Consider the following 22,154-nt stretch of genomic DNA (forward strand, 5'->3'; position numbering starts at 1 on the left):
GTTTTTTCCAGTTTAGATCACAGGGTCCGTTTGCTTTGGAGAGGAAGACACCTCTGTGGATAATCTGGCTCCTACTGAACAATGATCTCTGAAGGAATTCTAACCAGGAGCTCACACTTGGCACATGGGAGAATCTTTAGCTGGTTGCACTCTGAAATCCTCCTGGTTAAATGTCACTAAATCCTACACACCATTTCAGTTGTTTGCAGGCAGGACTAACTTAATCACCTAATTCTTTTTTTTACAGAGAGGTGGAGAACCCAAAGAAGGCTGTGCAGCAGGCTGTCCCACAGACCAACCATGTCCACTTCAACCAGAACTCATCTCAGTCCGAAAGCCTTCGCAGGGCAGACCGAGAGGAACCTCCGGATAATGGTACCCAACTGGCTCACGGGGATGAGGTGAGGTATGGATTAGAGATCCAAGGGAGACCAAGCCAGTCAGCCACTGCAGAGGAGAGAGCAGAGAGACTCTCCCCAGACTCTGTGGATGGTGCCGCCCACAAGAACGGACAGCAAACTGTCATCCAAGTGGCTCTGCCACCAGAGCAGAATGGGAATCTCGTCTATCAGAGGGGCTTTGTTTCGCGGGCAGACACTGAGAAACATGTACAGAGGAGGAATACACTGGCTCAGGTGGAGCAGTGGGTCAAAGTTCAAAAAGGAGACCCACCAAAGAGGTCAGTTTGACAGTTTAAATCTATAACAGCAGCATGAATGATGATGAAAAAATATTAGTAAATGGCTCCCTCTAGTGGCTACTCTGAGGACTATTTGAATTGCTCCTATTGCTCTATTCTGTATTCTATATTCTATATTCTATAGCTATATTTAGATATGAAATTGTCCTCATAAAAGTAAAAGACCTCCATGTGTTTTTCTGTCTCAGTGCTCCCTCTGCTGAGTACAACCTCCCTCGGCGGACTCCTCCATTAAAGCCCAAAGCCAACACAGCGGATGCCACCTATCAGTCGTTGCCAAAGTCTCCCCGTCTCCCATCTGGCAGCAACTCTCCTCCAGCATCATGCAACCTGCCCAGTGACTACAAGTACGCCCATGACCGGCTTAGCCACTTCCGCATGTCCACCGATGAGCGCATGGCCACCAAGGAGGGGATGGTGTGGCAGCTGTACGAGTGGCAACAGCGGCAACAGTTCCGTCACGGCAGCCCCACCGCTCCTATCTACACCGGCCCTAACTTCACAGACTCCTCATCTTTTAGAGTTACAGTGGAGATGCCACGATCCATCTCTGTCCCTCCGTCCCCTTGTGAAGTCCCACCATCAGTACCCTCCTCTTTCAAACCCCTGTCCCCTCGCAGGCCTCACACTCCTTCAGACAGACGCACAGTAAGGCCCCTGGACGAAGTGGCAACTGGGGACAGCACAAGATCCAGCTCCCCCGGCCATATTTGTGCCCATCTCTCTCAGGTAAGATACCTGGGCTAGGAACACACTTAGGGTGGCAAAGCTTTTCTGAGATTTTTAGTATTCTCTGCAAAATTCTTAAAGGTATACTCTGCAGGATGATGACATATAGACTCAAACAAAAGTAATTCTTTCAATCAACACTTAATGCCCGCTAGAAGTGTGTGGGTATTTATTTTTATGCAGAGACCTTGCCCTTTGCCTGCATTTTCTCATTTTCTTCTAATTTTGCAGTGTTCAGGATGTTCCTGGGCACAGCATGCAGCTGAGTACAGGACTATATAAAAGGTAACAACCAGATGCGAGACTGTAAACAGCCACATCTCCAAGTGGCAGTTATGGAAATTGTGGACACAGCAGAGTTTACAAACAGAATCCAGCAAGTCCTGCATAGTATACCTTTAAGAGTTCCCAGTTAGACATTTTCTCCAATTGAGACAGCAATTCGCGTAACTATTAGTATGCAATATAAAGCATTTACTTTTTTTCCCCATCAAACTTTGAGATGGAGAATATTAAATGAAGTCCTGAATACACACTGATTCAAAGTGCTCAAATATTGTAAAAAACACACAGACATTTTGTATTTAAAGAATGATACTAATTAACTTATATTACTCCCTTTAATATTTCATGACAGCTTTAGATGTTAAAATTAAATTATGTACCAGAGCCTAGGATAGCAAACATTTGCCTGTTAAATCATCCATGTTGAACAATTAGTCAGCATTACTCATTATGAAATTAAAAGATGCAAAACTGTACCTAATTCAATCCTACTAACAAGTATTGTCCACTTAGCCACGGGATAATAAAGCTTATTCTCTCAAGCAACAGAACACAGGCCAAAAAGCTTTGCCAAAGACTATTAAGACACATAAAAGAGCAATACCACTAAACTGCATGACATATTCATTAATTATGATGAATGTAGTCAGTGTCTTTAATTCCCTTTTAGCAGTGCAAACACATAACTGAGTGCTCAGTAACATCTGGCTGACACAAAAGTACTCTGATCCAAAATGTTGTCAGCTGAGTTTTTATTTAAACTACATGCACTGGACATTGGCCAAGTCAGTAGCAGATGAAAAAAAAATCACCTGAATAGTTTGGACTGTTTGTCTAACAAAACAAGCAGTGCGAATATATCACCTTTGGGTCTGGGAAATTATAATGAGTTTTTCCGCTTTTTTTATAATTGTGTTTTTTCGAACTTTATTTTAATTGTTTTTGACAGTCACAGAAGAGACATACAAAATGATAACGGAGTTATGATAGGTGGGATAAAATGCATGAATTTGTGTAAAACAGAAAATGAAAACAACCTGTGTTACACTGCAGCACCGTGGTCTGTGAGTCCTTTATGTCCATGACGTTGATTCATGTGAAGCCTGAGAATCTTAAGGAGGAGGGTGGCGGGGAACACACAAGGGAATTAAACAAACTTCTCCACACAAAATAAATCTGTACAATAAAAATATCACTTTATATTCAAATAATAGATTCAGATTTTTTCCACTGTCTTTACATTTTAATACATGCCTTCAGTAATCTAAATTTCCTGAACTATTTCTGTCAATTCAAACGGTGAAGGATACTCTTTACTCAGCCATTTCTTATATTCTATTGTCAAAACAATTAATGTGTTTATTGGGAAAATACTTTGTAGATTAATTAATAATTATAATAATTATAAGCCCTACAGTAGATAAGACATCTCATCAGTGTGTTCTGGATGCCCTCATCTGGCAAAGAGGAGCTGTGATTCACAAGAAGCAGCAGTAGGTTTGTTTCCTATGTGGTATCACTGTTATAAAACTCATAGTAAGACTGTTTGGAGTGAATTACTTCATATGTTTCAATTATCAAGAAAACACTTGCAAAAATTTGTTTGACTGAAATCCAACCCCCATAGACTATGAACTAACTAGTCAAGGAAGTCATAATCAGGCCCAAAAAATACAGCCTAACCCCCCATGGACCATGGCAGAGATTTACATTATTTATAACATTAGACTGACTATAAGGTCTGCATTAAAAAAAGGAATAGTGGAATTGCTCAAAGTGTCCAGTGATAGGTTTCCATAGCTGTAGTTCCCCACAACCCTGTATGGGATACACAGATATGAAAAAATGGATGGTTAGAAGTCCCACCCTTGTCTGTGAGTACTGGCACTAAGTGAACATCAGCAGCCTGTCATTGGCATGGGACTGAAGTAAAATGTGATGATTCACACATAGTTAGTCAAAAGACAAAGGTCTCATTCTCACGGCAGCTGTGGATAGTGGATGTGAGGTATCTATTGATGTCGACTTGAAGGATGTTGCGAGCTCACAGGGACACCATGGGAAGATTAGCATGAGGAGCATGAGAAGGCTCTGGCTTGTCAGTGCACACACTTTGATCCTCATGTGAATCATTCGCAGATTCACACAGTCCACACCCAGGCCCACTCCACAGGTGGTGTGAGCATATGTGAGTAAACGCTCGCTACTCTGCCGTTCCCCAAACCCATCATTGCACTCAGACAGCACCGCCACCGCCGCAGGAGACGGAGCGAGGGGCCGTCCCGTCATCCACACCCTGCGTGGTCTTCCCACCACACCCTCCACATGTGAAAAGATTTCCCTCCAAACCATCACCACATTTGCCAACACACACAAGCCTCACAACCAACCCGTTGGCCTTACACAAGTAAACAAAGTGTCACAGATGCTCCGTTTCCTCCATCATTCACCCGAGTGTCACAACACTAATTATAACTAAAAAACACAGTGACGCACAATTATGGAAAACCCTTTAAAGGAAGATACATTTTCAACAAAGGGAGCCACACTGACTGTGCAAGACGATCCGAGGGAGCGATGTTTATGGGAACTAAATTTAGTCTGCAATGAACTTAGTTTTGGTGCACCCAGCATCTTTGAGGCTGATGGTGCTCTCTGGCTGGAGTGCGCTTAAGTAATAGCAATCTGTATACCTCAGTGGAATATCATTAAGAAGTATGTTTTATTAGCAGCTAATCCAATTTGCCCAGGGCTCCTCAGCACCCTATAAACATCTCCACTGTATCTCAAACATCAGCAGCGGTCTCTTTCTTCTGATCTCGCATTTAAATAAAAAACCTATTATACAGCAAAAAAATAGTGGCATGGGAATCTCAAAGGGAATGGCTTACAGTGCTTCTCTTGCTGGTAGCAAACAAATGTTATTTTAAGAAAGCAGGTTTGGTATAATTTATGTGTAGTTAATTAAATCTCTTGTTGTTTGTGTCCTTTTAAGGTTCTGTAGTGGGCCTGGTTTTTGCTAATTCTGTGTGTTAAGCAAAAACGTCAAATTTCCCGAGCCCTGTAGCGTTGAAAACTCGGGGCACACCTTGTTTCGAATAAGAGTAGGAGTGATGAAAGGGAGAAAGGGATGGATGAAAAAATAAATCTGCTGTGTAGTCAAATTTGTTTGCAGACTTGGAGGCAATGATTTAACTTTGATTCAGTGTGATCTCTGCACTCTATTGAAGATTTCACGTTTGCAAATCTAGATGTGTTAGTTAACATATATTTAAAGGTCCAGTGGGTAGCATTTAGGGTGATACTTTGGCAGAAATTGAATATAATTATGTTTTCTTTAGTAATAATCACCTGAAAATAAGAATTGTTGTGTTTGTGTTACCTGAGAATGAGCTGTTTATGTCGACAAGGGGAGCAGTGCCTCAGACTATGCCATGTTTCTGCAGTAGCTGAGAAAGCACAAACCAAACACTGGTAACCTCTGTTAGTTAGCAGCCCCTTTGTGACAAGCCAAGCAGCGTCAGAAAAACACTAATTTTTAACGTGAAATTCCTTATTTTGTGTTTTTACCGGTTTTAATCATCTGGTCTGTTTGTTTTGGAGAGAGAGTTTCAGTTTCAGCTGGTTGCAATCTGCCATCCTCACCACTACATACCACTAAACTGACACAAAGACCCTTAAATACTTTCTGCCTAGTGTGGGACCCCCATTCTCCAGCTTCAGATAGCTTATTAGGGTGTCCCATTTCAGATATCTCCGTTATGTTGTACGATTGTTCTTTACTATTTTATGAGTAAACCGAAATCCGAAATGGAACTGAAACTGTTTAATTAGTGAATTAGATACTCTGTTTGATTTGACTTTGTAAGATCTGTAATAACAAGTTGATATTTTTTTTTTCTCTGCAGACTTCCCAAATAGAAAGAAGGTCGATGCCAGCCATGGGCTACATCACACACACTGTCAGTGCACCCAGCTTGCATGGAAAAACGGTAAGACCCTCTCTGTTACATTCACAGCATAACTTTGTTTCATTATTAAAGATATCATCCTATTTTTATATACTTTAATATTAAAATAGGTTGAAAAATAGGTTAACCCATAAAGCTGGTGTAAATGTTATGCCATATGAAATTGGTTTTAGCTTTATCAGTTCTGATAGCAGTTATCATGAGAGAGTCCCTGATAGAACAATAAATCATCCTCCCAGTCTCAGGCACTGTACTGTCCTGATGGTTCTTAAGTATTTTCTCTCATCCCTCTGCCCCTTTGCTGGCCTCTGGCCCCTAAACCCGGGTTTGGCTACAGCCAGAGGAGCTGACCCTGCTCCTCATTCAGCTTCGGAGGCACCAGGCAAAGCTGGCTGGTGTGCATAGCCCCAGCGATGCGTTCGCTCACCTGCAGCAGCACCAGCACAATGGCCTTCTAGGCCCCAGCATGCAGGTCAGGGGCCCTCGTAATTCCCTAACTACCTCTACAGCACACTGCAACCCCTGCCAGTGCATTGTGGTCCCACTCTTCCCAGCCAGTCCCATACATCACCTCCCTCTCATTCATAAGATTGTGCAGTCTGTTGGCGTTGCTTGGTTGTCTTGTGTATTCAACCATTTTGGCATGGGCTGTATTGCACTTCAGACTGTCGAGATTACCGTCTTTGTAGTTGTCACTCATTCACCTTGATGAAAACATGAAAAAGCTTTCAGAGGCCTTTGTTATTCTATTTCCAAAATGTAGTATGCCATATTTAAGCATGTTGCTTGTCAACTGTGCCTGCTTTTATACTTTGTTTTATAGACACATAACCATGCACAGCCACAAAAAGCATATGTGATGAATGCAAGTTACTTGTATCTACATGTGTGTGTGCTCTGATAAATCTTTTGCTCCTGGTGTTCTCATTCTGAAGTAGCCATCAGGCCACAGTCTGCCCTATGAGCCTGATTACAAACAGTGCCTTGCTGTGAGACCACAGTGAAGCTGCAACGGTGCTCAGAAATGACAACTCCACCCAGTCTCTAACATCCAACCATTCTCTGGCCATCCTCCATGCTTATGAAGAAGTGTAAACACTCTGTTTGACCACATGTCATGCACAAGACCAGAGGGCTGTACCACAAAGCAAGTTCAACACAGCCAGGCTCTCTTTGCCTGAGCTGGCTTGACAAACGCAAAATCCCTCAGTCAGAGATAAGAGGTACCAACCATCCATGCCTTCCTCAAGCTCTCTGCGCATTCCAAAAAAACCTTGTCAAAAACTAAAATTTTAGCAAAACTTTCAATTTTGAAAATGATAGATCGTGTTCCGTCATTGAAGAATATTTAAAAAGTGTTGCAGTAAAAAAGAGCACTGTTGCTTTAACTAAAGCAAGAGAGGAGTGATAGAAGCGCAGAAAATGACTCATTGTGAAAATTCACAAGTTAATATAACCTATTTATTTAATCACTGTTTTTTCTCTAACATGAATGCTGCTCATTCGACAGTTCTAAAACTTTAAACTTGATGCAGCAAATTTATACTCAAGTCACTGCATTTAGGTCTGACACTGTCCCATTTTGAAGGAAACTTGCAAATTACTTAAGTGTTTGGACAAATCAAAGTGAAATTAATTTAATGATTAACTGTTCGCCTGTCTATGATAAAAAGGTCTGAACAATAGACATCTGTAATGTACCAGCAATATAAAACGAACTTCCGCAAAACAGAACGAAATTTAAACGAAATCCAAAGGGTGTTACATAATGGTATGATTTGAAGGAATAATACCACATTTCAAATGCCAGTGAATGTCATCCTGTCTAAAAATATAGGGAAGTATGAATAAAAAATTCTACCTGTGATTTTATGGAAGGCTTCTTTTAGAGTCAGTGTTGGCAAATGGAGCTGAACAAAACTACAACAGCATTCGGGCTGCACAGTTCTTGCCAAAATGTGAATCCAAAGTTTTCACCCTAAGACTCGAGACCATGATTCTCATTTTTTCAACAAAAACATTTATTGCCCTTTAAGATACTCAAATTTAAAAAAAAAAAACACTCTTGGCATTAACATAAGACACATAAATGTGCTTGACTTATATAAAACAAAGGCCACATCAAGTGCTAAACCTTTAGTTAAACCTAAAATTCCTCAACTGAGGATCTGTATCACTCCTATATTGACACTGATTATTGTGATTCTATTCAAAGGGGCTATTACAGGGGCTTTTGGCCAATTTCAAGCTGAAACTCTAAACAAAATGTTACCATTGTGATCTAAATAGGTTAAAAGAAAGCCACCTTCGGAGGACGTGAATCTCTGGGTTTAGACTCAACATACCTCGCTAACCCCCTAATCTCGCTTCGTGGTACCGCCTTCTGAGCTGCTCAGCTGTGTATGAGGTCAAACATGAGGCATTAAACCAGTAATTACACGATTATTTAATTAAGTTTGGCTTTACTAACTGTAGATAAAAATACAGAGGTAGAAACTGTAATTGAGACCAAGATAATTAAAGTCCTGTTAGCAAAGCCCAAACAGCAAATAAAGGCTTTATGAGTCATCTGGTCACCCATTCTCCTCTGCAGCTTCATTTCAAATGATTTATCTCTCCACTGCTCATTTAAAGGCTGATGATACTTACATACAACTGAAGAAGGACCTGGAGTATCTAGATCTGAAGGTGGGCCCCAACAAAGTAAATGCCACTTTATCCTTTTCATCCTGTTCTCCACCTCTGGACTGCAATCTTGTTCTCCTGCTGCTGCCTCCAACATCTGCCTCCCCATTTCCCCCTTTTTCCTGTCTTTCCTCTGTTCTGCGCTGTGCTTTCTACTGTCTCCTTATGATGGAATTAACATGTCGTTTAACTTCTTTTTATCATGTTTGTAAGTTATCCATTTGAGGATAAAAGACATTTTTTTCGTTAATAATCTGGTGAATCCAACAAAGACATAAAGTGATAGCAGTGTTTGGCTTCTTAAGTAAAAGTCCTGATGCTCAGTTTGTCAAAATGTTCTCCATTGGATGATACTATGGTACTTTCAAATGCAGTTTGGTGATGCAGTTATGTGACCCTGACACATGTTGATGTTTAGCTTCTCATGATGGGAATTGAAGTTTTCCGCAGCACATGGCTAATTTTCCAAATTGTTTTAGTCATGTGAACTCCAATTCCTGCGTGAGTGTTATGAATTGTCTCACTGCAGACTGCAGAAGCCTATTACTGCTGTGTTCAAGCAATCTAACTCATTTAGCGAGCTGTTGGCATATATTCCATTTACACGCGTGCAAAGCATTTGATCCTTATTGATTTGTATGTTTAAACACCACAGTGCATTAATTAGAAACCTGGGTTGTGTTTTGGAATAGAGGGAGGACGGCTAATGATGTACAATACATCCTGTAACTCCTCTCCATTTCCTGTTTCAAAACAGATCCAAAGTATTGACCCGATGACCGTTTCAGTACACAATGTGTTTGAAAACTCCACTCCACAGAGTTTTGGGTACTGTTGGAATGTAAGGACGGTGTGCATACAAAGTGAAACAAACCATTTCACTGCTTTTCAAAAGGAATGTGATGCATCCCTGGAAATTATGCAGGATTTTGCACATGGATATCTTAATCTGATTGTTCGCTGCGTGATACTCCCACACTGCTATGACATTTGAGATGATGGGAAGGAAGCTGCAATGTCAAAGGGCTTCCATGCATGCTTTTAAGCATTTCTGAATGAACCGAATGTTGAATGTTTGTTTTTGGTTTTTTTTGCTTGTTAGAGCATAGAGAGATGACCCAATGGTGCTCTTTAAGAAATATTCTGGAAATGTGACAACTTAGACCTTCGGCCTCTAGTTTCATCATGGTAATTGGCAGAAACAGGTGATAACGTGCAGTGGTGTGTTCACTGTGGTCTTGAAACTTCTTGCATATACACACTGTAAACTTGGAAAAGACAGAATTTTAAAAAATTGTTCGTATTTTTCATGTGACCCTTCTTGACTGGTAAACACCCTCGCCTTTCAAACTCAATGCAACACAAGCTTTCTTTTAAAAACTTGTAGCCTCCAAGTCCCAGCTAAGATATCCTGGGGATCACTTGAGTAATTTTCCCAGACTTGACAAAGCGCCCTCCAGAACCACAGAATACATTATAAAACTGTTCTCACAGGCTGTGTAGTACTCCACATGACTAGTAATTGACATGTAAAATAGGCGGAATGCCCCTTTTACTGAGTCTCCCATTCGTACTGCTCTGTACCGTTGCGCTGGGTGTGGTGATCCTGATGTGGATGTTATGAATATTCCACTCACACTTTTCAGCTTCATGCATTACTGACTGTGACACACATCTTTGCCCCGTTATCTGGAGAGCCTGTGCGCACAGACTGACAGTCCCTCCCTGTTTTGTTGTACTGATAGCAAAGAGAGAAATATCATAAAGTCACTTCAAACTACAGTAGAACTAATTATAGAAAAATACAAGTTTCTGATAGTGATGTTATAAATTACCTATAATAAGAATTAAAGAAGAAAGGCTATTAAGCTCACTGTAAAGACAGTAAACATGACCAGATACTGTATGTTCTAGGAACAGGGGAACAATAGAAATATACAGAAATATACATGATAAAGTAAGCAAACAAGTGCTCCAATTTTTCAAAAACATATATATCAGTACTATTCTGTTGTTACTTTTTGTGCTCATGGTAATAGAGGTGATAATCTAAGAAGAAACTAAATACTTATTTAGTTGTGAAATTACAAGGCATATCTGCAGATTGATCTTATTGGCAAAGTGAAATTTTACAGATCTTCAAGTTATGCTGAACTAAGACGGGGTCCTTGTTAATCCATGATGCCATGGCTAGTGCAAGAACACACAATGCTCATTATTTTAAATGATTCCCACCTTTTCAGTCTCTTGTTGCTGGCTTTACCCATTCTGTCACTGCTCTCTCCGCCAGCATATACTTTACAAACTGCCTTACCATACCATCATGAAACTAGAGGCCCTTGAGTTTAACATTTATCCAGCTGACATGTTGTAACTTTATGAAGTAATTAAATTAAAGTTCACTTCAACCATAAAGGAGCAGTGTGTAAGATTTAGGGGGATTTAGTTGCATCTAGTGGTGAGGACTGCAGATTTCAACCACCTAAAATGTCTCCCGGTTAGAATTCCTTCAGTGAAAAACACAGTATAAAGCTGTTTTATGTGACAAATTAGTATTTCTCCGATGCTGTTTGGCATATCGGAGACAGGCTACAAGTTAGCACCTGCTTAGGTCTGCAGAGGGGCCACTAATTACATTGGCGGATGTGAAAACACGAGTGGCCCTTTCAAGTGCCAGTGTTTTGTTTGTCCACTCTGGGCTGCACTAGAAACATGGCGGTGCAACATGGTGATCTCCATAGACTAGGATCTGATCCCTGTGTAGATATAAACTGCTTATTCTAAGGTAATGATAAGATAACAATATTTATTTTCAGGTCATTATACACTAAAGAAAACATACTTGTATTAGAAAATTAAATTTTTGCCAAAATATACCCCCAAAATCATACACACTGGACCTTTAAATGTAAGGTAAACCAATATATTTCTCAGAAGTAAAATCATTTTTAAAAAAATATCTCATTAGCAGCCAGGAAAGAGCAGCTTTGGGGTTTTTAGGGTTTCTCCGAACACAAAGATGCAGAAACTCTCTGCATCACTGTATTTGCACCTTTTTTTTGGTTGTGAGATGATTTTTTTTCCTTCATTTTTTTCCAGATCCATCCAGCTTGATTTATTTGTCTAGCAGTCTCACTGTATGTTAAATCCAGACACAGCTGTTGTTGTTTGTTTACTGGAAGTATTGAAATACAGAAAAGGTAATCAAAATAAGTTACTCCATGACTGATATTACACATTTTATTTTATTTGTGGCTATTGGGACTTTCAGGTGACTGGACGTGAGAGTTTAAAAACAGAAAGACCATCAAGGCCTGTGAAAATAGCAGAAAGTGATGCTGATGTAAGTGAATCATTATGTTCTCAGGATTGAAAGAAACAGTCTGATAAGCACCCTGTTTATCCGTCTCTGTAACATCTCCATTTCCGACTTCTTACAATTCACTACAGAGAAGCAGCTGACTTTAGTCTGACTTTACTGTGTGTTTTAGTGTGGTTTGTGTGTGTGTGTGTGTGTGTGTGTGTGTGTGTGTGTGTGTGTGTGTGTGTGTGTGTGTGTGTGTGTGTGTGTGTGTGTGTGTTCTTAAGTTGTGGTAAACAGAGGCTGCAGAGGGAACGTATGCATTGCAACACTGTGGGGACACCCATCCACACTGCACAGTGAGGGCCTGAGAGTATCGACCACAGCTTTTATTTTCCTCCCTGCAATTTAAAGGGAAAAATACATGTAATGGGAGTTTTAGATGTTGAGCTGTTAAATTTTTCAGTTTGATTTGCCTGACCCTGCTTTTCTCGTTCTTTGTTTTCTGCTGAATAGAGGTAAATAAGATGGATGTCCTGGCTTTTCATCATTAGCATTGTTCCACTTTAACAATTTATAAGAAATTGCCAGCAAATTGTCTGAACAATGAATATTTCATGCAATTAAAAACAACAATATACGGCAGCAAAATAAAAACAGCTTAATTATTAATTGAACAGAATGATAAATAGATCTGAGAAAAAAATACACTGTGTGAGGAAGACTGTGAACTAGGCAGTCTTATGTTGTTTTCATAAACACATAACCCATTTCTGGGAAAACAAATCTGTCACTCTCAATAAACACGCTTTTCTCCAAAAGCGAATTTGAAAATATGGATTTTTGATTATGATTACTCATAATGGGTATTACCAGATCTCACCCCAAAACTCGACAGTATAGAGCCTTTTGATATTTCTCGCTGCACTGATGAGAGGAATTCCTCGGGGCTTTTCACAAAGATGAGCCTTATTGACATATTTACAGACAGCGGAGACGGCAGCAGACGATCAATTCGTCTTATCTGGCTGCGTTGTTGTTGAATACAGTTGAATGAAGACTAGAATAGAACAGCCGACCTCTGTTATAAACAGATCCTGTATCTCATCAGCCTGGTCACTGATTTTTCTCTGTTGTTTTTCTGTTGCATTATAGTCTTTGGCACTATTGGAGGTAAAGAGAGAAAAAAGGAGAGGTAGATCAATATTTTATCCTTTGTTTTTCTTACCATTTGAATGTTTTTCCTTTAGGTAAAATTAAGTCGACTGTGTGAACAAGACAAGATTCTACAGGAGCTTGAGGCCAGGATACGCAATTTGAAGGAAGACAAGGTTTTTTGTTTTATACATATACAGAATTATTTTTCTGTCTTTTGTATGTATTTATATTTGTCAGTGTCACAGCCTGTATTTGTGTATCGGTGTGGTCTACATATGTCTCTCACGTCCCTATCTAGGACAAGCTAGAGTCAGTGCTGGATGTTTCCCACCAGCAGATGGAGCAGTACAGAGATCAGCCCGCCCACGCTGAGAAGATTGCCTATCAGCAAAAATTACTACAAGAGGATGTGGTGCACATCAGGGCTGAAATATCTCAAGTCTCCACAGTAAGACACAAGCTGCACTCACAAGTTGATAATGCCACGAAAAGGATTGCTCATGTGTTAAAATTGTTAAATATAAAAATGTTTAGATTTGGCAGGTAAGATGCTCCAAATCAAATTACTCTGACTGTTTCCACTAGCAGAGATGGGACGTATTTTAATTAAATGCTTTAAAATGTTTATTGAATTACTTTTTAGTATTTGCAATTTGTATTTGTATAAAAAATGAGATGTACTTTGTAACAAAATTACCTCAGGAGCTTGAATTTGAAATGCTTAAAATACATTATTTAATCATCATTAAATATTTTATTCTCAAACAGGACGCATTTGTATCCCCAGTTTTAAACTGTAGAGAAAAACCATGCAACAATGAGCCTAATTACAGTCTTTGGCTAAATGCAAATGAACCTCATGTAAGTCCCGTTGGGTCCAAAAACGTGCTTAATGTGGAATACCGTATTTCATACTCTCCTGTTATGGTGCAATTTGTGTCTTTTGCACTCGTTCAGTTTGTTGCCTATAAAGTTAGAGATCTTACAAATGTATTTGCTCCACTGCACTGATATTTATCACTCTTGACAAAGCTGAAAATCAGAAGAAAAATAGTGGATCTCTGAGGACTATTGTAACTGTTCGCTTCCCCCAGTTGCATTTCAACTGGCTGTTTCTGGCTCTGACTGACAGAAACCACCCAGCATGCACCTCTTGAATTTGCAGCCTCCCACCTACAAGATATCCTGATTGGCCTCTTCAAATCAATAATGTAGGAAATAAGCAGAGCTCATCTTTTCCATGAGAAGGGGTTAAGGTCAGTTTTTACAGAATGTATTTTTTTAAATTACAAATTACTTGTATTTTAATTACCACATTTATCATACCAGTGTTTGGATTTTTTAAAAATACTTTTCACGTGTTTTATTTCAAACATGTAAAGAGAAATGATACAAGAATGAAAATACAGCTAAATAAAAAAATATACATGGTTTACATGTCGGAAAAGGAGTGGAAAGAAGTATGCATTTAAATAATTTGTAACAAGATACTTTTGGATGTATTTGTTCTCATCTCTGTCCACTATAGTTCATACAGTTGCATGGTGCCACAAGCAGTATGTTTTTATTGGTTGATAACAAGATGTTCACTTCTATTTTTAGTTGTTCCCTTTTGATGGTTTCTGCAACTGGCACAATGTTTCAGGTTGACTGTGATTCTCAAAATGAGTGCTTAGGGAGAAACCTGAGGCTACAAATAAACTCATGAGTACATTTCTTTGTCACTCTGAAAGATGCTGTTGTCAAAATAATTTGATATTCAAAATATGCAGCATAAAATGTACAAAAAGCCAAGTTTCATGAGAACATATGCAAATAATTTCGCAAGATTACACAAGATTAAACAAAAGTATTTTTGGCTCTCAGTGTCAGACATTTACGGTCATTTTGTTTGAAATATGTGTGATACTCTCAGTGGATGTTGTATATATAAACAACAGATCAAAACCAAGTGATACGTAATTTTTAAAAGTGATTTCAAGTGAGGTATCATGATTAACCTGAAGTTGCTCAACCTCTCCACTGCTCCTAAATGACATCTCACCTTTCATGGGCTTACTGTATGTATAAAGTGTCACCTTAAATCTCTGTAAAACAGGTTGCAACCTTACAGGGATAGTTAAGATTTTTTTTAAGTGTGGTTCTTGTATGAAGTCAGTATATTACATACAGTAGATTTCAGTTGGCATGCTTCCAATTTGGAGTTGCAGCAGGAGTCCAACGCAGAAGCAAAACAATGTACTGCTGTGGCCAGGGGCATCAGGAAAACGTATTTTAGCCACCTGAAAAAAATCAATATCTGTTTAAGTGTACACTATATTTAGAATATTTTCACCACTTTACCTTACCACCAGGCAGCACTTTCTGACAGGGAAATGAAACCATATTATTTCTCTCTTTAATGCCAGACTCCATTAAGAAAAACAGTGGTTGAACATTGCTTAACACAGGAGCTGCTGGTCTACTGCTGCCTGAATAAGTAATTTCGTTTATTTTGTGTGGGAAGTGGTTTCTTCATAGGAACAGGCCGATGGAGAGGAAAAAGTGTTGAAAACACTTTAAATATAGTGTACACTCAACTGTTATTGATTTTTTTAGGTGGGACTTTTTTAGGTGGCTAAAATCAATTTTGATGTGGTTCCTGCCTACAGCAGTACATTGCTCAGCTTCTGTGTGTTGGCACTCCTGCTGCTTCTCCAAACTGGGGACGTGCCAGCTGCCATCTGCTGTATGTAATATACCGACTATGGAAAAATACCCCACACAGCTCCACATCAGAATATCCAGACCAGTCCTATGAAACCATCATATAAGCATTGGCTCACTGTATCTGAAAGCTGTGTTCTATCTCATTAAAACATGGATTGTGTTGTGTTTTGTTTTGCAGGAGATGGAGAACGCCTGGAATGAGTACAGCCGGCTGGAGAGAGATGTGGACTGGCTAAAGTCGGCCCTGCAGGGACAGATGAACCGAAGCGATCTCTCTCAGGTCTGTGGCTCAGTGATCTCTGTTAACACACACAAGCAGTCATTCACTCTGATGGTTGTGTGTGAGAGAGAGAGTGAATGATTTGCAGACTTCTGACTTCATATGCACAGACACAGATAATTCTGTGTGGTTGATCTGTTCAGAGAATCATCCTCAAATTATAAACTTTTATATATTTTGGCAAAATAGATGACTTCTCATCAGTAATACACTGCCTGGGTGCACAAGTCATTTTACAGTGTGTGTTGAAGAAAATATGTTTCTGTTGATGTATATATTTCTGTGTTTTTCTGTGAGCAGCAAGACAAGGGTCAGATCAGAAAGGAGCTGTGGAGGATTGAGGATGTTATCGCAGGCCTCAGCACCAGTAAAGCCAACTACAAAGTCACTATCTCCTCTGTTACCAACCCAGGTGAGACACCTGCAGGTTTCATTTGTACAAAGCAAACAACGTTTGCAATGCAGTTAAAGCCACGTGTTCGTGCTTCAGCTACTGTATGTCACTATTAAAGCTCTTAAACATATACTCGATACCAGTGCCTTGAACATCTCCCACGGGGAAAGAAAGCACTGTCTTTACAGCGTGTGTGTATTAATGTTATATGTTCATGTGCGTCAAATTCCCCAGAGAGGAAATTTGTGCCTTCAGTGTCAGCGTCATCAGTGCCTTCAGTGTCTGGGAGCCCGTCTGCTATGGAGATAAGACTGTCCCAGCAGCCGCAGCAGCACAGCCCCCACCTCAGCCCCAGTAGCCACACTCCCACCCTTTCTTCCAGCCCCAGCCAGCAGCCCTTACACCACTCCACAACCATCACCAGTGGGTTTAGATGGGTGAGTGCCTCCTCCCTTCACAGGGAATTACATTTGTTAGGGCAGTTCATTCACAGATTACCACACACAACCACATATAACATAAAAGCATTTCTGTAACTATCCACAGGAAAAAATCTTAAAAATAGGTACTAAATAATAAACACTAAAAAATACTTAGTCCTAAAAATATCTGATAATAATAAACACTATGTATTATATACAATTCCAGTGTGTAAAAGTGCAGTAGTTAAAAACAGTGGATATTATAGGGCATTAAAAAGTCTAATGGCAGCAGCTTTCTGCAGCGTAAATTCCTGAATCTTAGTGGAATCAACCTGGGGCTGAAGATACTCTGCAGAAACACCTGGGGGTTGGTGGGGTTGTCCAAATGAAAATGGAAAAGCAGCATGAAATCGCTCTACTATGCAATTGATGTAGCTTTGCTGACCAAACAAGTCGAACTTTTCCTATGCCCTCTTATATTGTGTGTCCAACTGCCAGTGGTCAAAAATAACACATTATGCCTTTCAGAAAAGCTCCCTCTTATCTCTTCTGGGTCAGTGTCTCCATCTACACTTTTATTTCAGCACTACTTTAATTAAGCTACTCTCATATACCAAGCAGCCTAATATTTTTTGTGCACATTTATGACAAAATGCTCAAGGACCTCTCATGGTTTGGGACATTGACTGCTGAGTTGTTACTCCTTTCCTTTACTGGTCAGTAGGGGCCACGAGTGATCAACAACTGCAAGTCACATAGCAAAAGGCATTTATTTACGTGTTTATTTGACAGGGATAAATGCATGAAACATTGCTTCATAAGAAATACAAAGTAGATGCTATGCAAAGTAGATGCTATGCATACAGGTTTCTAGCCAAGGCTAATTTGCAACCCTCGTCCCTCCCAGCAATAAAAACAAGCCTTACATAGTCTGTTGCGACCATATTTGTCCTTTGCCGTGGCTCAAAAATTGACATCCATAGAAAAGTTTTGTCCAGTTTTGAACCAAAGTATCTGGAAATTAATAGGCAAAGGAACAATATGAGATGAATAATTCCCCCCATCTTTTTTTCTTTTCTTTGATGCAATCTTGACAGTAAGGGAGCCAAACTCTCCTTTGTTCCACCGCTGTCCTGCATCAGCACTGGACACAAAGCCTGCCCTGCACTCCCAATTCTCCACCAACCTGCCCCCAGACACACCTAATTTTTACTATAAATTACTCTTCCAATTTTTTTTCCCCCCATTAATTAATGAATAGTTCAGTTAATTAAATGATCACAATTTCTCTAGGCAGTGTTTTCAATTTGCTTGTTTTATTTGACTAACAGTCTAAACAGTCTCACATCTTAGAGGCTTAACGCAGTGAATGTTTAGCATCTTTGCCCAAAAAATGACTCAAATGTAATAAATGATTAAGAGAATTGAAGACTTTTCTATCGGTTGACTAATCAATCAATTAAGTAATTATTTTATCACTACCTAATTATGAGTCTGGATTTGTTATTTTAGGATTACTTTTGTTGTCATTTTTGCCTTCGTTGGATAGCAGATAGCATAGAGACAGATAGGAAACAATGAGAGAGATAGTATCCAAAAATTTGTATGTAGCATCAGATATTTATTAGGGGTTTTGTGGTCGTTTAGAAAGGACCGATGTCAAATATTTATAAATAGTCAACATTTCCTCTGTGTGCAGGGTGAGGAAGATGTGCCTCCCCGACCTCCTCTACCTCAGCTCTACAGTCCCGATGAGCATCCCCCTGCTGTGCCCCCGTTGCCCCGGGAGACAACTGTCATCAGACACACATCTGTGCGTGGCCTCAAACGACAGTCAGATGAACGCAAAAGGGACAGAGAGATTGGGCAGTACACTAATGGAGACAGTAAGGTACGCGCACAGCATGTGTGTATTTTTGTGGTCGACTGTTTGTACTGTTTAAATATGTAAATTGAAGTTCCTTGTCTATCCTCAATCCCTTTCTGTGAATCTCAGGTGGAACTGAGGCCTTTCCTGAGCGATCCAGAGCTCGTAGGAGCTGGAGATGGCTCCAGCCACATCAGTGTAGTAGCATCTAGACATGACGGTTACCAGACGTTACCTAGCAGAGGTACATGGATGAAAGAGCCAGAAGAGGAGTTTTATTTAGCTGTAGCATATTTATCATGTTAAAACTTTCTCACCAGCATTTCGCAATATGGCCGAGTTGAGAAAGTTGTTATATGTTTGTTGGCTTTCCCACAGGAGCGGCTGGCTCTTCTCTTAGGCTAAATCAGTCTTCGAGCATCTCCTCATATGTGACCATCCGAAGAGCAGCCTCAGCTGCCGGCGTGAAGGTGAGGCTCCAAATTTATTCCAAAAAAAAAAAAATAGTAAAAAGTGAATCAAAAGTTAGACAGCACAGATTTAGTAGCATATAACTCCAATTCTCAATTATGTCCCTGAAATGTATGAGTTTATTTACTAAGAGTTTATTTTTCTTTCTCTTATTTGTATATACTTCTGGTCCTCCATTAAACCCAGCTGGAAGTTTCTAGACTTAAAACTCTGCAATAAAAAAAGAAAGAAAACTGTGTTCTGTATTAGTATTTCTAAAATTTGGTTTATTGTGGTTAAGAGAGTTAAACTTGTTTGCTGAATGGTATCGTTAGAATTACGTTTTTTAAAGCCAAGATGATTAAATTTAAAAGCATTTTAAAAATATTATGGCATGTTTAATTTGTAAAATAAATAACTAAATTTAAAAAATAATTTCAAAAAAATGTACAGCAATATCTTCAGATTGTGATCTCGATATTTTTACTCTCCATTATTTAAAAATCACATTGAATTTTTTTTTGATTAACTCTTTTTAAAAGTATTTTTTTTTTTATCACATTTAAATTACTGCTCAAACCTAATAACCATCTTCTATATTTTTTCTAGTAACCTATAAAAAACCATTTTTTTGAAAAAGAAAATAAGCATTTAAGGGATTGAACACTTTCTACCCTGTTTGTCATCTGATTCTCTCTGCACGCTTCAAGTATAACCACAGAAATGTCTCAGTTATACTGATTTGTCTACCATGTTCCTTTTTCATTCCTTATAAACCTTCAGGTTAGGCTTGTTTTTATTTTCTTCCACTTCTTTGCCTTCTGCTGCACCTTTTGCTCATGCGATCAACTCCCTTTCCTCCCACTCCTCTCAGGAGAGACCAAAAAGTGCCTTGGAGCGTCTGTACTCTGGGGACCCGGCGCAGCAGCAGAGGGGGAAGATGAGTGCCGACGAGCAGCTGGAGAGGATGAAGAGGCACCAGAAGGCTCTTGTGCGCCAGCGCAAACGCACCCTGAGCCACGGAGACCGCCACGCCTCTTCGTCGTCCCGCTCCTCGTCAACATGCTCACGGCCACTTTCAGCAGACTTGGGATCAGTATGTTACTAGAACAGTATCACATGTCACACTCTCATGCATGACGACAACCAAGGCGAGAGTGGCGATCTACAGTGATAGCACGTACCTTAACTCAGTGTAGTCGGTCTCAGTTCCTGACTCTACAAATTGATTACATTGCATGAAAGTACGTTAAGTTAATATGGTAAGTCACCGTGTAGCTCTTTGTAGACTTTACTTGGCCTTTCTCACAGCAGAGATTTTGTCAAAGAAGGAAAAATACAGTTATTAATAACATTAATGATAGCTCCATTTTACTCTAGTGTCCCATTAAGCCACAGTGACACATGCAGAATACCAGGACCCTGAAACTAAAACAGCTATATGGAATTCAGCCGTCAATATGTTTTCTATATGTTCAATATGTCAAGAACACCATGATGGAATTTCTTCAGATTTGGCACAAATGTCCACTTGGACTAAAAGATGAACTGAGTGGAATTTGGTGGCCACTGTGACCTCACACAAAGTGTTTTTGGCCTTAACTCAAGACTTTATAGACTAATAATTTCACACAAAGTCCAATAGCATAAAACGATGAAGTGATGACATTGTATATCCAAAAGGTCATAGATCACTTTTGGATATCCAACATCCATATTTGAAGCATCGTCTACCGTCAAGGCTACATATGAGCTTGGAAAGACACGGATGTCAGCTGTAACTGCAACTTGTCTTGTTGACCAAGTAACACAACCACAAGGCTTTTTTTCTAGTTTTAAATGTTAACACCTGCACTATTCCTGCTGTGACATGTCTTTATGTCTTCTGTGAAAAAGACCCACACAGATAAGTAGATAACATTTTCTACACTTAACACTTTACTGTAGCACAAAAAGTGTGAACAATACCTATATGTGGCAAAAGTGTTTATTATGAAGTGGAATTAATGAAATTTACATTGACTTTAAATGTAATTCTTGTGCAAAATCTTGCCAATCAACCACATAACACACTAATTACCTCAGACACTTCAGTGACATCCACTCCTCACATCTATCAATCTCTGGGCATTTTCCCATCATTCTCTGTTATAAACTCTAACATTGCTTCCTCCATCCATTCGCACCTCTCCTCACTGATCTTTCCATTTCTTGGCTATGGTTGCTTTCAGTCTGACGTTATATTTCTTAGCATACTACCATACCGTTTTCTACAATATAACAGTGGCGAGTGCTGTCACTCCTCATTTAGATATCGATGTCTGCTGCTCTTCAATTAAGTGCTGTTTCTGTCTCTATGCTGTCCATTTATGTCTGAGTGCTTGTGTGTGTGAGAGTGAGTAAGAGAAAGAAAGTGCCTAATAGTTTTCTACTGACCAAAACATTGACCTACACTGAGCAATGCCTATTTAAGCCATCGCATCTCAACCTAATCATGGCATTTTTCTTGTTTTGTTTTTTTTGTATCTTCTTTTTTAGATAAAGATGTTACGTTTTTATGGATTGGGGCCTGCTGTTGTCCCATTCCCGGTCTTTGTGACGGGAAGCCTTTTATTTAGACAGTATTATTATGTGAGAAATAGATTTCATATCAAAACATAGCTTAAGTGATTTTAGTGTTTGCTCAGTGTTTTTATCCGCTAATCAATTGTTAGTTATAAGAACGCTTTCTTTTTAAAATGTGAATGTTTGCAAATAAATAAACCTTATTTTCTAATGGACTCATATTGCCATGTTTTTTATTTGTTACATTTTTTTCTCTGACTACATATGATATGGTTGTATTTGGTGAAACTGTCATAAGTATGAGTGAAGTGATCTTTTCTGTTTGTTTCATTGGCATTGTGCCTGTCTTTATCACTGTTGTAGAGAATTTACAGCATGCTGTGATTTGAGAGCATAAGCATGCATACTCATTGATGCATGCCTCCCCCGTTTTTCCCCTTTTTCACACCTGTTCTCTTTCACACGCACACACGCACACACATACACTCATGCACACACACTGCAGTCTTACTTTCACTGCAGACTAACTTGTATCATACACAGTTCTTGTTACACAAAATTATGTGTGAAGGCAAAAGCAAGTCTTTTTCAGATGGTACATACGTGATGGCAACATCTTGTTAATTGTTTCAGTCTTT

At 39.5% G+C, this 22,154-nt stretch overlaps 1 protein-coding gene across 10 annotated transcripts in view; it reads left to right on the top strand.

The window, feature by feature from the left end:
* Window positions 1–22,154, top strand: part of plekha7b (pleckstrin homology domain containing, family A member 7b) — a 90,380-nt gene that overhangs the window by 62,985 nt on the left and 5,241 nt on the right. For 5 of the 10 annotated variants that reach the window (XM_042512120.1, XM_042516759.1, XM_042481826.1 and 2 more), the window contains 15 exons: window positions 248–679; window positions 889–1,429; window positions 5,623–5,706; window positions 8,320–8,373; window positions 9,128–9,211; window positions 11,642–11,713; window positions 12,922–13,002; window positions 13,128–13,277; window positions 15,717–15,818; window positions 16,119–16,230; window positions 16,447–16,649; window positions 18,334–18,525; window positions 18,631–18,745; window positions 18,880–18,971; window positions 19,826–20,047. In XM_042512120.1, the coding sequence (XP_042368054.1) occupies window positions 248–679; window positions 889–1,429; window positions 5,623–5,706; window positions 8,320–8,373; window positions 9,128–9,211; window positions 11,642–11,713; window positions 12,922–13,002; window positions 13,128–13,277; window positions 15,717–15,818; window positions 16,119–16,230; window positions 16,447–16,649; window positions 18,334–18,525; window positions 18,631–18,745; window positions 18,880–18,971; window positions 19,826–20,047 (2,536 nt within the window). Of the gene's footprint in view, window positions 1–247; window positions 680–888; window positions 1,430–5,622; window positions 5,707–8,319; window positions 8,389–9,127; window positions 9,212–11,641; window positions 11,714–12,921; window positions 13,003–13,127; window positions 13,278–15,716; window positions 15,819–16,118; window positions 16,231–16,446; window positions 16,650–18,333; window positions 18,526–18,630; window positions 18,746–18,879; window positions 18,972–19,825; window positions 20,048–22,154 lie in introns of all 10 variants that reach the window. The other 5 variants (XM_042512816.1, XM_042513522.1, XM_042515464.1 and 2 more) reach the window with 5 other exon arrangements.

The sequence above is a fragment of the Plectropomus leopardus genome, chromosome 1 (genome assembly GCF_008729295.1).
Source record: "Plectropomus leopardus isolate mb chromosome 1, YSFRI_Pleo_2.0, whole genome shotgun sequence".
Taxonomy (NCBI): Eukaryota; Metazoa; Chordata; class Actinopteri; order Perciformes; family Serranidae; genus Plectropomus; species Plectropomus leopardus.